This window comes from Myotis nattereri, assembly GCF_964212035.1.
Source record: "Myotis nattereri genome assembly, chromosome: 4".
In the NCBI taxonomy this organism is placed as follows: Eukaryota; Metazoa; Chordata; class Mammalia; order Chiroptera; family Vespertilionidae; genus Myotis; species Myotis nattereri.
The window spans coordinates 104,144,072-104,157,558 of NC_138079.1; the positions used below are offsets into that span (position 1 = coordinate 104,144,072).

Here is a 13,487-nt window from a genome sequence, read left to right on the forward strand (position 1 = left end):
CCAGCCCCGCCTCCCACTCCCACCGCCTCCCGCCACGCCACGCTGGCTCCCAGGCCTGGCTGCTCCCGCCCCAGGCTGTGCCCCCTCGGCCCCTCTGCCTGGCCCTTTATTTGACCGACTCCTTCTCATCCTTCCCGTCCAGCTCCTCAGAGGCGAGGCTCTAAAGGAGCCACCGTCTGCTTCCTCTTCTCCATCGCACGTTGCGCCCTAGCCCCTGGGATGGTCTTGTTTGTTTCTGGGTTCACTTCTGCTTGCTCCTCGCCCTAGACTGCCAGCCGCAGGCAGGGCCCTGTCTGCCCTGCTCCCGAGGTCTGTGCCCGCCCAGCTCCCGCGGTCTGTGCCCGCCCTGCTCCCTCAGTCTGTGCCCGCCTTGCTCCCGAGGTCTGTGCCCGCCCTGCTCCCTCAGTCTGTGCCCGCCCTGCTCCCTCAGTCTGTGCCCGCCCTGCTCCCTCAGTCTGTGCCCGCCCTGCTCCCGAGGTCTGTGCCCGCCCAGCTCCCTCAGTCTGTGCCCGTCCTGCTCCCGAGGTCTGTGCCCGCCCTGCTCCCTCAGTCTGTGCCCGCCCTGCTCCCTCAGTCTGTGCCCGCCCTGCTCCCTCAGTCTGTGCCCGCCCTGCTCCCGAGGTCTGTGCCCGCCCAGCTCCCTCAGTCTGTGCCCGCCTTGCTCCCGAGGTCTGTGCCCACCTTGCTCCCTCAGTCTGTGCCCGCCCTGCTCCCGAGGTCTGTGCCCGCCCTGCTCCCGAGGTCTGTGCCCGCCCTGCTCCCGAGGTCTGTGCCTGTCCTGCTCCCTCAGTCTGTGCCCGCCTTGCTCCCTCAGTCTGTGCCCGCCCTGCTCCCGAGGTCTGTGCCCGCCCTGCTCCCGAGGTCTGTGCCCGCCTTGCTCCCGAGGTCTGTGCCCGTCCTGCTCCCAAGGTCTGTGCCCGTCCTGCTCCCTCAGTCTGTGCCCGTCCTGCTCCCTCAGTCTGTGCCCGTCCTGCTCCCGAGGTCTGTGCCCGCCTTGCTCCCGAGGTCTGTGCCCGTCCTGCTCCCGAGGCCTGTGCCCGCCTTGCTCCCTCAGTCTGTGCCCACCTTGCTCCCTCAGTCTGTGCCCGCCTTGCTCCCGAGGTCTGTGCCCATCCTGCTCCCTCAGTCTGTGCCCGCCCTGCTCCCTCAGTCTGTGCCCGTCCTGCTCCCTCAGTCTGTGCCCGCCCTGCTCCCGAGGTCTGTGCCCGTCCTGCTCCCTCAGTCTGTGCCCGCCTTGCTCCCGAGGTCTGTGCCCGTCCTGCTCCCGAGGTCTGTGCCCACCTTGCTCCCTCAGTCTGTGCCCACCTTGCTCCCTCAGTCTGTGCCCGCCTTGCTCCCGAGGTCTGTGCCCGTCCTGCTCCCTCAGTCTGTGCCCACCTTGCTCCCGAGGTCTGTGCCCGCCCTGCTCCCTCAGTCTGTGCCCGCCCTGCTCCCGAGGTCTGTGCCCATCCTGCTCCCTCAGTCTGTGCCCGCCTGGCTCCCGCGGCCGGTCCAGCACCAGCACGGGGCCAGCTCAGGGCAGACACAGGGAGCACTTGTGGAAGGAACGCAGGATGGAATCTGGGCAGGCTGCTGACCCAGCCAATGCAGCCGATGCTTCCTCACGTCAGGAGGTGAGCCGGGCACCAGGTGGGGAGGCTGTGGGGCCTGGGCTGGGGCTGCAGGGCTTCCGCGTCCCCCGACCCTGGGTGTCCTCATTCTTAACTCCAGGGTCCACTGCTAGGGCCGGACTGGCTCCCTTTGGCCTTCCCTCTTCCCAGCTCCCCAGCTGCCGGCCCCCCAGCCCCAGCTTCTGTCCACAGGGTGTCCTGCCCACCCTGCAGGGCCCGGGGAGGCTCGGCCCAGCGGGGAGCCAGGGGCACTGTGCCGTGTGCCGGGCTCTCCCTCTGTCCCTGCCACATGCTTCCTGGGCTCTCCGCTGGCTTATCTCTGAGGCGGGTGCTCCCAGCTGCCTCCACACCCTGGTGCGCGGCCCCTTCTCCCAGGAAGCCCTCCGCCCTGGCACAGGCACCTGCCACTGACCATGGGTGTGAGCCAGGGTCCACCCAGGAGCCACCTCCTGTTCCTCGGGCAGGTCGTCTTCCTGGGCCGGTGGCTCCTGCAGGAGCCCCTTTCCTCCGAGGGAAGCGGGGCGCTCTCTTCTCTGGCAGCCCCCCCCTGCCTCTCTCCAGGCACAGCCATCCTCACTCCGCTGCTAGGATCACAGGAATTGGAGGCAGACAGGCCTGAGTTTAAACCGTCACTTAGTCTGGGTCTCCCCAGAAGCAGACTGAGGTAGGAATTCAAGAGTAGGGGTGATCTTGAGGTGCAAAGCACATGCCTCATGGCGACCCCACCCTGGGGGCGCGGGAGCTACCCGCCCTCTGTGGGTGCAGGTGGGGGAGGCCCCAGGCACCGAGACCTGGACTCCGGCAGTCGGCGGACACTGAGCTTCCTGAAAGCTCCCACGTGGGCCGGGCACTGACCGCGCCTGCTCTGACTGCCCTGCCACGGACTCTCTGAGCTGTGTGACCTGAGGCAAGTGACTCCACCTCTCTGAGCCTCACTGTCCTCATCTGCAAAATGCGGAGCGTACGTGCTGTAGGGGCTAGGGGTCAGCAAGAATCGGAGGTCAGGCGTGAGAAGCCCTTCAGGTGGGCTGGTGGGCAGGTGGGCATGGAGGGCATCAGAGGCTCAGCAGAGATTCTGCCCCTTTAACTCCAATCTCACCTCGGCTCTTCCCTTTCCTGCCTGGAGCGGGTCCTGCTCTCTTTTTCCCTCCCCTCTGCTTCCTGGCACAGACATGTCCTTTCCAAACGGGTACCCTGGATTCTGTCTATGTGCCCCCCACGGCGAGGCACACGGAGCTGCCAGGAGCACCCGCAGCTCAGACAAATCCTGTCCACCTCACCTCCCGGACCTGGCCAGTGCCCCACAGTGCTGGCCTCCCTGGGGGCCGATGGCTGGCCCAGGCCGGGACTTAAGCTGCGGTGCGCCCGCCTGCCTTCAGCTCTCCAGCCTCCCTCCGGCCGGCTTAGCACTCCCACCCCGCCGTGAGGGCCGCGGCCGCTGCATGCAGAGGACTTGCTCCGCTCAGACACCAGCCTCAGGTTCCCCATCTGTAGAGCGTGCTGGTGGGAGCACGCAGGGTCAGGGAGAGGTTGGCCTGGCTCGTCTCCCGGGTTCTTCCTCCGGAGACGGCCCAGAATCGGCACAGCCCCGGGAAGAGGCCACTTACGGGCGGGGTATCTCTCGTGGCGGCAATCTAAGCGAAGGTCGTCCTCCTCCTCGTCGTGCCGGTGCCCCTTCTCGAACCTGGAGAAAAGGAAGCGAAGGCCTGAGTGAGGAGGGGCACTGCCCACAGCAGCCTCGCACCCGCCCGGGCGCCCTGCCACCGCCCTGCGAGCGCCCGTCCGCTTTACTGATGAGGAAACGGAGGCCCCGGAGGTGACCTGACTGACGAGGTGCGACAGCTGAGGAGTCAGAGGCGGGACCAGGATGCTAACCCCTGTGCTCGCAAAAGGGTGCCCCGTTACCTGCAGACGGCAAGTGACAAACGAATAAGCATGGTCTGGTTTGTTTAAAACAGGGGTCCTCAAACTACGGCCCGCGGGCCACCTGCGGCCCCCCGAGAACATTTATCCGGCCCGCCGGGTGTTTTGGCCGCCGCTGTGTGCATAGGAATTTGTTCATAGTTTTTTTTTTAACTATAGTCCGGCCCTCCAACGGTCTGAGGGACAGTGAACTGGCCCCCTGTTTAAAAAGTTTGAGGACCCCTGGTAAAACATGCTGCACTGATCTGCGAAAACAATTTGGCCGGCTCTGGCCTTTGCTCAGTGGTTAGAGCATTGGCCCTTGGACCGAAGGGTCGCAGGTTCAATTCCCGGTCAAGGGCACGTACCTGGGTTGCAGGTTCAATCTGCAGCCCCAGTTGGGTGCATGCGGGAGGCAACCAATCAACGTGCCTCTCTCACGTCAATGTTTCTCTCTCTCTCTCTCTTTCTCTCTCTCTCTCCCCCCTCCCTTCCTCACTTCCATTCTCTCTAAAAAGCAACCAGAAAAAATATCCTTAGGTGAGTATTAACAACAAAATTTATTGAGCTGACTGTGTGCCAAAAGCCTGACGGCGATGAAGCCTAGATAATGAGACGATATGGGTTAAATCCTGAGCTTCCTTTTTCAACTCCCCTCTCTCTTCTGGTCTGGGGCAATGGCCTGATGACTGTGTCGCTGCCTAACTGCATGAGAGCACTTCCTAAAGCCATGTCCACATCCACACAGCCCGGCTTCTCCCGCCTCCGTGCTGCTCCCGCGACAGCTGGGAGAGTCTCCCACACATGGCCTCCTCCTCCTCTGGCAGCGCAAGGTCACGGGGTTCCAGAGGGGCCGCCTGAGCCCGTGTGGCAGGGGCTGCAAGCCCCGCGCACAGCTGACAGGGTCAGGGTGGGGGCGGCGGCGGCTCCAGGCCGAGACCCTCACCCCCACCCCACCGATGACCGAACCGAGAGTGGGCAGGGCCATAGGCCCACACTGCACTCACCCATCGTAACCCACATGAACCGCAGAGCTCCACGTGGCCCAGCCCAAATGTGCGCCCCCTTAGCGACACGCAGCCCGGCCCCCTGAAGACTCCGTGGCAGCCTCTGTGTCTCCTAAGAGCACGGAGAGCACCCCGCTCCACCGCTGGCCCAGTCCTGCTGTCTTCCCGCCCCTGCCTGCCAGTCCCGTACAGCTGCCCGAACCGCCCTCCCCACGGCTCCCTTCCAGGGCCTCCCCGCACTCTCTCCCGTGCCCACGGTGCCTCCTCTCCCCTCCACCTCTCGCCTTCCCACCCACCCCTTCGCTCTGTGCCAAGAGCCTCCATCCTCTCCAAGCAAATCCCCGCTCACCCCCCGCCCCCCCACCATTTGCTGCTTTTTCCTTTCGCCTCTTGTTCCTGCGCAGCCCCTCCCAGAGGCTGGAGGAGACCCCAGGAAGGTGGAGTAACAAGTGAGCAAAGCCAGGAGTGGCCTTATTAAGTGGTTCTCCACCTTCCTAACGCCGCGACCCTTTCATACAGTTCCTCATGTTGTGGTGACCCCCAACCACAAAATTATTTTCGTTGCTACTTCATAACTGCCATTTTGCTACTGTTAGGAATCGTCATGTAAATATCTGATTTGCTATATGTGTTTTCCGATGGTCGCGACCCACAGGTTGAGAACCGCTGCCGGAGAGGGGAGGTTGGTGACCTGGTCCCCAGAGACTGCCCAGCGCTCACACAGGCCCTTCCCGGCCCGGCCCCGGGGGCTGTGACCAGATGGGGGCAGATACGCCCTCCCCTCCATCTCCGTCCTCGAGAGCGTCCCGTCCAGCGGGGAGACGAGCTGGCGCTCCAGCTAGAAAATGGCAGGCGTGGGCCAGAGGCCACGGAGGCCCGCACTGTCCGCACGCAGGGCCGGCCTGGCTGCAGGGAGCGAGCTCGGGGCACCGCTCCGGGGTACAGGCCTCTGCGGCCGGGAGGCCGGGGGCGGGCGCTGCGGAAGGTCACCGTCAGGGAGGACGTCCCTTTTCTGTCTTTCACTGAAACATCTTTGCTACTTTCCCGATAGCACAGGTTTGTTAAAAAAAAAAACCCAAAACCTCCAACCGCATCAAGAGAGCAGAGTCCTGTAATTACACCTCCGTGTAGCAGTGCTTCTCAGAATTAATACTTATATTAATAGCCTCAAATTAAACACACCTTTTTTTGTAACCTGATTTTTTTTTAAACTTACCCATGAGTTTCCAACCTCTTCCTATATCAGTACATGTAAATCTCACTCGTCTCTTTCCTGATAGTTGTTTGTGAAGACAATACTATTCAATACCTCTCGATGAACGTTTAGGTGTTTCCGCTCTTCTGAGCCATGCTGCCTGTGCACCCCGCAGGGTGCTGAGTCCCGTCCGCAGAGGTGCTCGGCTGGGGGGCCACCAGTCAGGGAGCTGTGCTGCACCCCAGCAGCTGGACAGGTCGCCGAGCCCATCCTCCTCCCGGCGCCGCCTGCCTGTGAGTCAGCAGACACCAGCCCCGCTATAGCTGCCTGAGATTCGCAGCCTTAACCTTGAACCCTTTAGGCTCCCAGTTCTCAGGGCCTCATCTCCCTCCCGGCCTCATGCTGGGCACCTCCCGGGGCCGGCTGAGAGCCTCCGCCTGGGGGGTGGGCTGGTGAGCAAAGGCGTTGAGGTGTCAGGCAAGAACCAGCCCTGCCCGGCATGGCCCCTGCTCTCCCTGGTCACCCAAACCTTGTTGCTAAGACACCCCAGAGCTCAACAGTGGACACATCGAAGGACACTGCCAAGGGGTGAGCAGCTGCTGTGGGCCAGGCCTGGTGCTGCCTGTGGGGACATGACTCAGGGTCCCTGCCCTTGAGGAGTCCGTGCCTGTGGCACCCGCACAAGGGATCACACTGAGCGTGCGAAGGCTAAACGAGCGGATGGCAGGAATACGGGTGGACTGCCTGCCTAATCCAGGAGTTGGAAACTTTTTCTACAAAGGTCTGGATGGTAAGGATGCGAGGCTCTGGGGGCCACATGGTCTCTTCTCAGCTCTCAGCTGCCCTCGGTCCCAGGCAGCTGCAGGCACCACGGAACAAGTGGGCGTGTATTTAGTCGAGGCTCCTTGACAGCAGGCGGTGGCTGGGCCTGGCCTGAGAAAGACGTGTGTTAGCCTCCCGTCCAGCCAGTGGTTCTCAACCTGGAGACCCGCGGGAGTCCCCGGGGAGCTTTGATCACCAGGTGGCGGGAGCCTGCCCCAGGGTGAGGCCCACCTGTGTGGGGACCAGCAGGGCTTCATGGGGGAGGTGACCCCGAAGCTGGCCAAAGCGGAGCGGGATCCAAGGGGCTGCCTGCCTGTCTGCTGTGCCGTGCTGCTGTTGGAAAGAGCTGGTTTCCTTGCACAAACGCGGCCCCATCACCAGGTTCGCCCGTGAAAATAACTCACGTGCAGGATCTTGGCAGCCGCCTAGTGATGGCTAATGTTTGACAGCAGTTAACAAGGGCTGAGGGCCTCCCTCGGCCCCAGAGCTTCCTGGCAGGAAACCTGAGGACAAGGGGATGCTTTGGGCACAGCTGAGACCGTGGGCCTGTGGTGAGTAGGGGTCAGAGCCGAGGCAGCTCGCCTGTGCAGCTCCCCTGTGCAGCTCCCCTGGGCAGCTCCCCTGGGCAGCTCCCCTGTGCAGCTCCCCTGTGCAGCTCCCCTGTGCAGCTCCCCTGTGCAGCTCCCCTGTGCAGCTCCCCTGGGCAGCTCGCCTGGGCAGCTCGCCTGGGCAGCTCACCTGGGCAGCTCGCCTGTGCAGCTCCCCTGGGCAGCTCGCCTGTGCAGCTCCCCTGGGCAGCTCGCCTAGGCAGCTCACCTGGGCAGCTCACCTGGGTGTGGCCACCTGTGCAGCTCACCTGGGCAGCTCACCCGGGCAGCTCACCTGGGCAGCTCCCCTGGGCAGCTCACCTGTGCAGCTCCCCTGGGCAGCTCACCTGGGCAGCTCCCCTGGGCAGCTCACCTGGGCAGCTCCCCTGGGCAGCTCCCCTGTGCAGCTCACCTGTGCAGCTCACCTGGGCAGCTCCCCTGGGCAGCTCACCTGGGCAGCTCCCCTGGGCAGCTCCCCTGTGCAGCTCACCTGTGCAGCTCGCCTGGGCAGCTCGCCTGGGCAGCTCACCTGTGCAGCTCGCCTGCTCTGAATCTCTGTGATTCGGAGTGTTCCGTGCGGCAGTGGCCCAGCGTGGTGGTGGGAGTGACAGGGAGGACAACCACCTCGCTGCCGCTTGTGTGGCTGAGCCCAGAGCATGAGGGCCCAGCCAGGCTTGTCTGTCATTGATCTGCACCAGGCATTTTAAAGTCAGAGAGGAAAAGGGTGGAGTTTATCTCATTCTCCACTGTGGCTTCAGGGCCTGGCACCCTGCTTGGCACAACGGATGTTAGGAAGGAAGGAAGGAGAGAGGGAGGCAGGCGGGAGGGGGATATGAGGAGAAAAGGGCAGCCCTCTGGGGGGGCAGCTGGGGGTCCCCGGGTGCTTTGTGTAGAAAGGAACAACCATAGATGTCACCAGGGGACACCTCCTCTGATTTGAACGATAATTTCCTGCAGAAAATGTTACGTGCTTCCTGAAGACAGGCCTCTTTTCTTTCTTTACGTGATGGAGTAGGAACCTAAATGAGTGCCTGGAGGGCTCGTGGGGTGCTTGGGGTGGACAGTGCTCAGAAGGGGCAGTAGGTGGCCCCCCGGGTCCCCCAGGCCCCAAGCACGCACTGTGTCGCTTCCTCAACGGGTCTGTGAGCTGTTTGGGTCTGGGCACGTCCCTATCATCTCGAGTCTTGACTTTCTCATCTGATAAATGGGCACAATAATGTGCCTGTCCTGGGGGGTTCCCACAGTCCTCTAGGTGGAGGGGCCTCCTCCTCTGCGGAGAGCTCTTAGCGCCCGCTCGGCACTGGGCACCATCTCACTGTTACCCCGACCGTCGTCATCCTCTCTGGGGCCTCTGTGGTCTGTCCCTCGGACTCCACCTCCTAGTTCCACGAGGAAGGATATGGTTTTACCATATTAACAGCTGGAATCTGAGAGGGGCGGGGTGTTTGCTCTTTTTGAGAGCAGACAGGAGGCAGGCAAGTGACGCAGGCAGGGGGCCCCAAGGATTTGGGGGTTCGAGGGTGGACTAGAGCCGAGGTCTCGTTGGCAGCCTCCCCAGTGCCTTCACTCCTCATTCCAGGGCCAGATGTGGCCACTGCAGCCCGGGGCACTGGCAGGGGCCCACAGGTCTCATCCCTGCCTCCCCAGCCCAGGGCTCCCGGCACCGCTCCTCCTGGGCCCTCCTCATGGCCCAGCCCCTCTCACAGCCCAGCCTGGCGGCTGTCTCCCGTCTCCAGGCACTTCCTGGTGTGAACTGACAGCCTACATTCCCTGCTTCTCCAATAATGCGACAAAGATCTAGGTTTCCTCCTTAATTTTCAATCTACCTGGGACCTATTTTTTAATAAAATATAATAAACTAGAAAATGAAATTAAGACAAACAAACAGGCACAAAAGGCGAGCTTGGGTGCAGCAGCGATATTAACTTGCAGCGGAGGTTTCCCCACACTCATCTCGACGTCTGTGCTTGTGTCACCGTGGACGTGGCACATGGGCACCGGCCAGGACCACCTGGAGTCGGGGGCTCGCCCTCCTTCACCCAGCACCTCCGCCCTCCACGCCCTCCTCCGGGGCCTGAGCGGCGGCATCTGCTCCGTCCTCCAGCCGGTGGCTCCGGAGCTGGCGGCGCCCACAGCGCCTCTGAGGAGCTGGCTAAATGCAGGTCTGATCGGGCAGGTCTGGCGCCTGAGCACCTGCATTCTAACAACTTCCCAGGCGAGGCTCATGCTGCCGGGCCCGGGCCACGTTTGAGGAGCCAGACACTGGGCCCGGCTTTGGGCGTGTGGGGGCCTCTGCGAGGCTTAGGCCCAGTTATCCCCACGGCTCCGGGGATCCAGGCCTCCGCGTGCTCCCCAAGTGGCGCCTACAAATGGGCGTCACCCGGGAACCAGCAGTGGCGACGGTCGGGCACGAGGCCGGGCACGAGGCCGCCCGGAGCCCTGCCAGCCAGCACCGCCCCTTCGGCCACTGATGTTTAGGAGGAACCGGGAGCAGGTGTCCTCACATCCTTCCCACTTCTCGTGGGTCAGTTCCCACGCAAGGGCCGGTCTGTGCCTTCCGCCTTCCTTTCAGGGCCTTGGTCGGCCACCTACTGATGTAACTGTGGGAGCTGGCGAGGGCTCACGTGCCCCCCGCTTCCTGGGCTCCGCACTCCTGGGGGGAAACTGAGGTTTCAATGGGCCCCAGTAAGAGTGATGAGGGGCGAGGCGGCGATCCTCACGCAGGGAAGTGCAGCAGAGGCTGAGGGCTGGCACGGCCTCGGGTAGGACCTCAGGCCCAGGCGCAGGGGACAGTGAACAGCGGTTTTCAACCCTCCGCTTCCGGCAGAATAAGGGTGGGGTTAAGGGACTGTTGGCAAATAAGTGCCCAGGGGCAGGAAACGGAGACTCCCTGCCACGCAGTGCCTTTCCGGATAGGGGAGGATAGATGGGCTTTTTAAAGGTTCTCTTTTCTTTTCCCATCTCACGAGCAATATCATCCTAAACAAAACGCTGGGGACCACAGAGGAGATAAAGCCGTCGCAGTGTCAGGCCCTCCCCGAACCTTCGTGCGGCGCTGGCCGTTTCCTCCCCGTTTCTCCAATATTGAGTTTTAAAAAGAAATGCCGAGATATGATCGCCTGGAGATGGTTTGCGGAGCGGCCTGGGCAGATGTTATTACTAGAAAAACAATCGCTGGCATTAATGGAGCCGCCCCCGCCCTCACAGCCCCATGGGCGCCCCAGGCCCCGGGCAGCGCAGCTCGAAAGCTCGACTCGGCTTATTTCAGACCCCCGTCCAGGCCCAGGCTTGGCCGCGAGGACAGCGAGCCCGTGGCAGGGCCACAGAGGTGGGCACCCGAGCGTGGCGATGCTCGGTCACGCAAGGCAGCTCCCAGAGGGCAAAGGTCACCTCGGCCTGACAGACTGGCCAGTGACAGGGCCTGAGGCTCCTTCAGAGAGGCCTTCCTCTCTGCTGTCCCGCTGCCCACCCACCCCGCGCTCCTGAGCAGAGACGGGGAGTGGGCACGTGTCCTGCCCCACGGAGCCTGCAGGAGCAACTGCGGGGAGGCAGGGAGACGGGGAGACGGTGATGAGGCCCCTGGGGCTGTGCGAAGACAGCAGGGTCGGTGGGGTTTGGAATTGATACTTGAGGTTTGATCTGAAGGCCCAGCATCAAGGCCAGGATGGGGGTTCTCCGGAGGGGGGGGGGGTGGCGATGGGGGCATTTCAGGCAGAGAGGGGGGCAATGGAGGTTCTCCAGGCAGGGGGGGGCAAAGGGGGTGCTCCAGGCAGAGGGGGGGCAATGCGGGTGCTCCTAGCAGAGAGGGGGCAGTGGGGGTGCTCCTAGCAGAGAGGGGGCAGTGGGGGTGCTCCAGGCAGAGAGGGGGCAATGGGGGTGCTCCTAGCAGAGAGGGGGCAATGCGGGTGCTCCAGGCAGAGAGGGGGCAGTGGGGGTGCTCCTAGCAGAGAGGGGGCAATGCGGGTGCTCCAGGGAGAGAGGGGGCAATGCGGGTGCTCCAGGCAGAGAGGGGGCAATGCGGGTTCTCCAGGCAGAGAGGGGGCAATGCGGGTGCTCCAGGCAGAGAGGGGGCAGTGGGGGTGCTCCTAGCAGAGAGGGGGCAATGCGGGTGCTCCAGGGAGAGAGGGGGCAATGGGGGTGCTCCTAGCAGAGAGGGGGCAATGCGGGTGCTCCTAGCAGAGAGGGGGCAGTGGGGGTGCTCCTAGCAGAGAGGGGGCAGTGGGGGTGCTCCTAGCAGAGAGGGGGCAATGCGGGTGCTCCAGGGAGAGAGGGGGCAATGGGGGTGCTCCTAGCAGAGAGGGGGCAATGCGGGTGCTCCTAGCAGAGAGGGGGCAGTGGGGGTGCTCCTAGCAGAGAGGGGGCAGTGGGGGTGCTCCAGGCAGAGAGGGGGCAATGGGGGTGCTCCAGGCAGAGAGGGGGCAATGCGGGTGCTCCTAGCAGAGAGGGGGCAGTGGGGGTGCTCCTAGCAGAGAGGGGGCAGTGGGGGTGCTCCAGGCAGAGAGGGGGCAATGGGGGTGCTCCTAGCAGAGAGGGGGCAATGCGGGTGCTCCAGGCAGAGAGGGGGCAGTGGGGGTGCTCCTAGCAGAGAGGGGGCAATGCGGGTGCTCCAGGGAGAGAGGGGGCAATGCGGGTGCTCCAGGCAGAGAGGGGGCAATGCGGGTTCTCCAGGCAGAGAGGGGGCAATGCGGGTGCTCCAGGCAGAGAGGGGGCAGTGGGGGTGCTCCTAGCAGAGAGGGGGCAATGCGGGTGCTCCAGGGAGAGAGGGGGCAATGGGGGTGCTCCTAGCAGAGAGGGGGCAGTGGGGGTGCTCCAGGCAGAGAGGGGGCAGTGGGGGTGCTCCTAGCAGAGAGGGGGCAGTGGGGGTGCTCCTAGCAGAGAGGGGGCAGTGGGGGTGCTCCAGGCAGAGAGGGGGCAGTGGGGGTGCTCCAGGCAGAGAGGGGGCAGTGGGGGTGCTCCAGGCAGAGAGGGGGCAATGGGGGTGCTCCAGGCAGAGAGGGGGCAGTGGGGGTGCTCCAGGCAGAGAGGGGGAATGGGGGTGCTCCAGGCAGAGAGGGGGCAATGGGAGTGCTCCAGGCAGAGAGGGGGAATGGGGGTGCTCCAGGCAGAGAGGGGGCAATGGGGGTGCTCCAGGCAGAGAGGGGGAATGGGGGTGCTCCAGGCAGAGAGGGGGCAATGGGGGTGCTCCAGGCAGAGAGGGGGCAATGGGAGTGCTCCAGGCAGAGAGGGGGCAATGGGGGTGCTCCAGGCAGAGAGGGGGCAATGGGGGTGCTCCAGGCAGAGAGGGGGCAGTGGGGGTGCTCCAGGCAGAGAGGGGGAATGGGGGTGCTCCAGGCAGAGAGGGGGCAGTGGGGGTGCTCCAGGCAGAGGGGGGGCAGTGGGGGTGCTCCAGGCAGAGAGGGGGGCAGTGGGGGTGCTCCAGGCAGAGGGGGGGCAGTGGGGGTGCTCCAGGCAGAGAGGGGGGCTGTCCAGAAGCACCGTGGAGGCAGGAGAGTGGCCGGTGTGGGGAACTGCGGGGTCCGGGGGTGCTTGTGCAGCAGGGACGGGGCCATGGTGGGGCCGGGCAGGGGCAGCGCCTGAAGGTCAGTGAGGAGCTGGACCTCTGTCCGGAGCTGTGGGGGTCACCGCACTGACTTAAGCAGGAAGATGGGGGTACAGGGACCTGGTCATTCCGCTGTGGGGAGCACAGCCGGGGCACGGTGGATGAGGGATTAATTACATGGGAGCTCGGCCCGGGGACGGGCGTGGGCCAGCTGCAGGGAAGTGCCTTGGATGGGTGAGCTGGACACGGGGCCAGCACTTGCAGACGTCGGGCTGGCACAGCAGGGCACCGTGGAGAGACGCTGCAGTAGGATGGGCTGGGGACACCGTCACGAGTGGGTGCTGGTCACGTTGCCTTCCGCTGCCTTTGAGAATCCAAACGCCAAGGAGGCAGCTGGACATGGCGCGGGTCTGGAGGGGAGGGTGGGAGCCCTGGCACAGGAGTGGCCGCGGAGGCTCACACCAGGTGAGGCCCAGCTCTGGCCCTGGGGCCGCGCCCTGTGAGGAGCAGACGAGGGGCAGCTGGGAGAGGCGCAGGGAGGGGCGTGGGAAGTCGGGGCTGCTGGGAGCCCTTTCTGGGGAGTGGGGGGAGGGCAGAGGCGCAGGCCCTGCTGTGAGTGGCTGGGAAGGAAGGGGAGACGAGCCCTTCTGAAGTCTCCCCACAGCAGACAGGAGAGCAGAGCTGCTGGGGCGGGGCCCCTGCACCCACTTCTGCACCAGCCGCCGCCCGGGGAGGGCTGGCGCCCAAGAGGAGGGCTTTGGGCAGGTTCCTACTCCACCTTCTCACCCCAGCCGGCCAGCCCCACCCCAGACGCTGCGGGAGGAC

General features: G+C 64.2%; 1 protein-coding gene across 1 annotated transcript in view; it reads right to left on the reverse strand.

Moving 5' to 3' along the window:
* Nucleotides 1–13,487, reverse strand: part of GSG1L (GSG1 like) — a 187,488-nt gene that overhangs the window by 11,137 nt on the left and 162,864 nt on the right. The window contains exon 6 of the mRNA XM_081089546.1: nucleotides 3,218–3,294. Coding sequence (XP_080945672.1) covers nucleotides 3,218–3,294 — 77 coding nt within the window. The remainder of the gene's footprint in view (nucleotides 1–3,217; nucleotides 3,295–13,487) is intronic.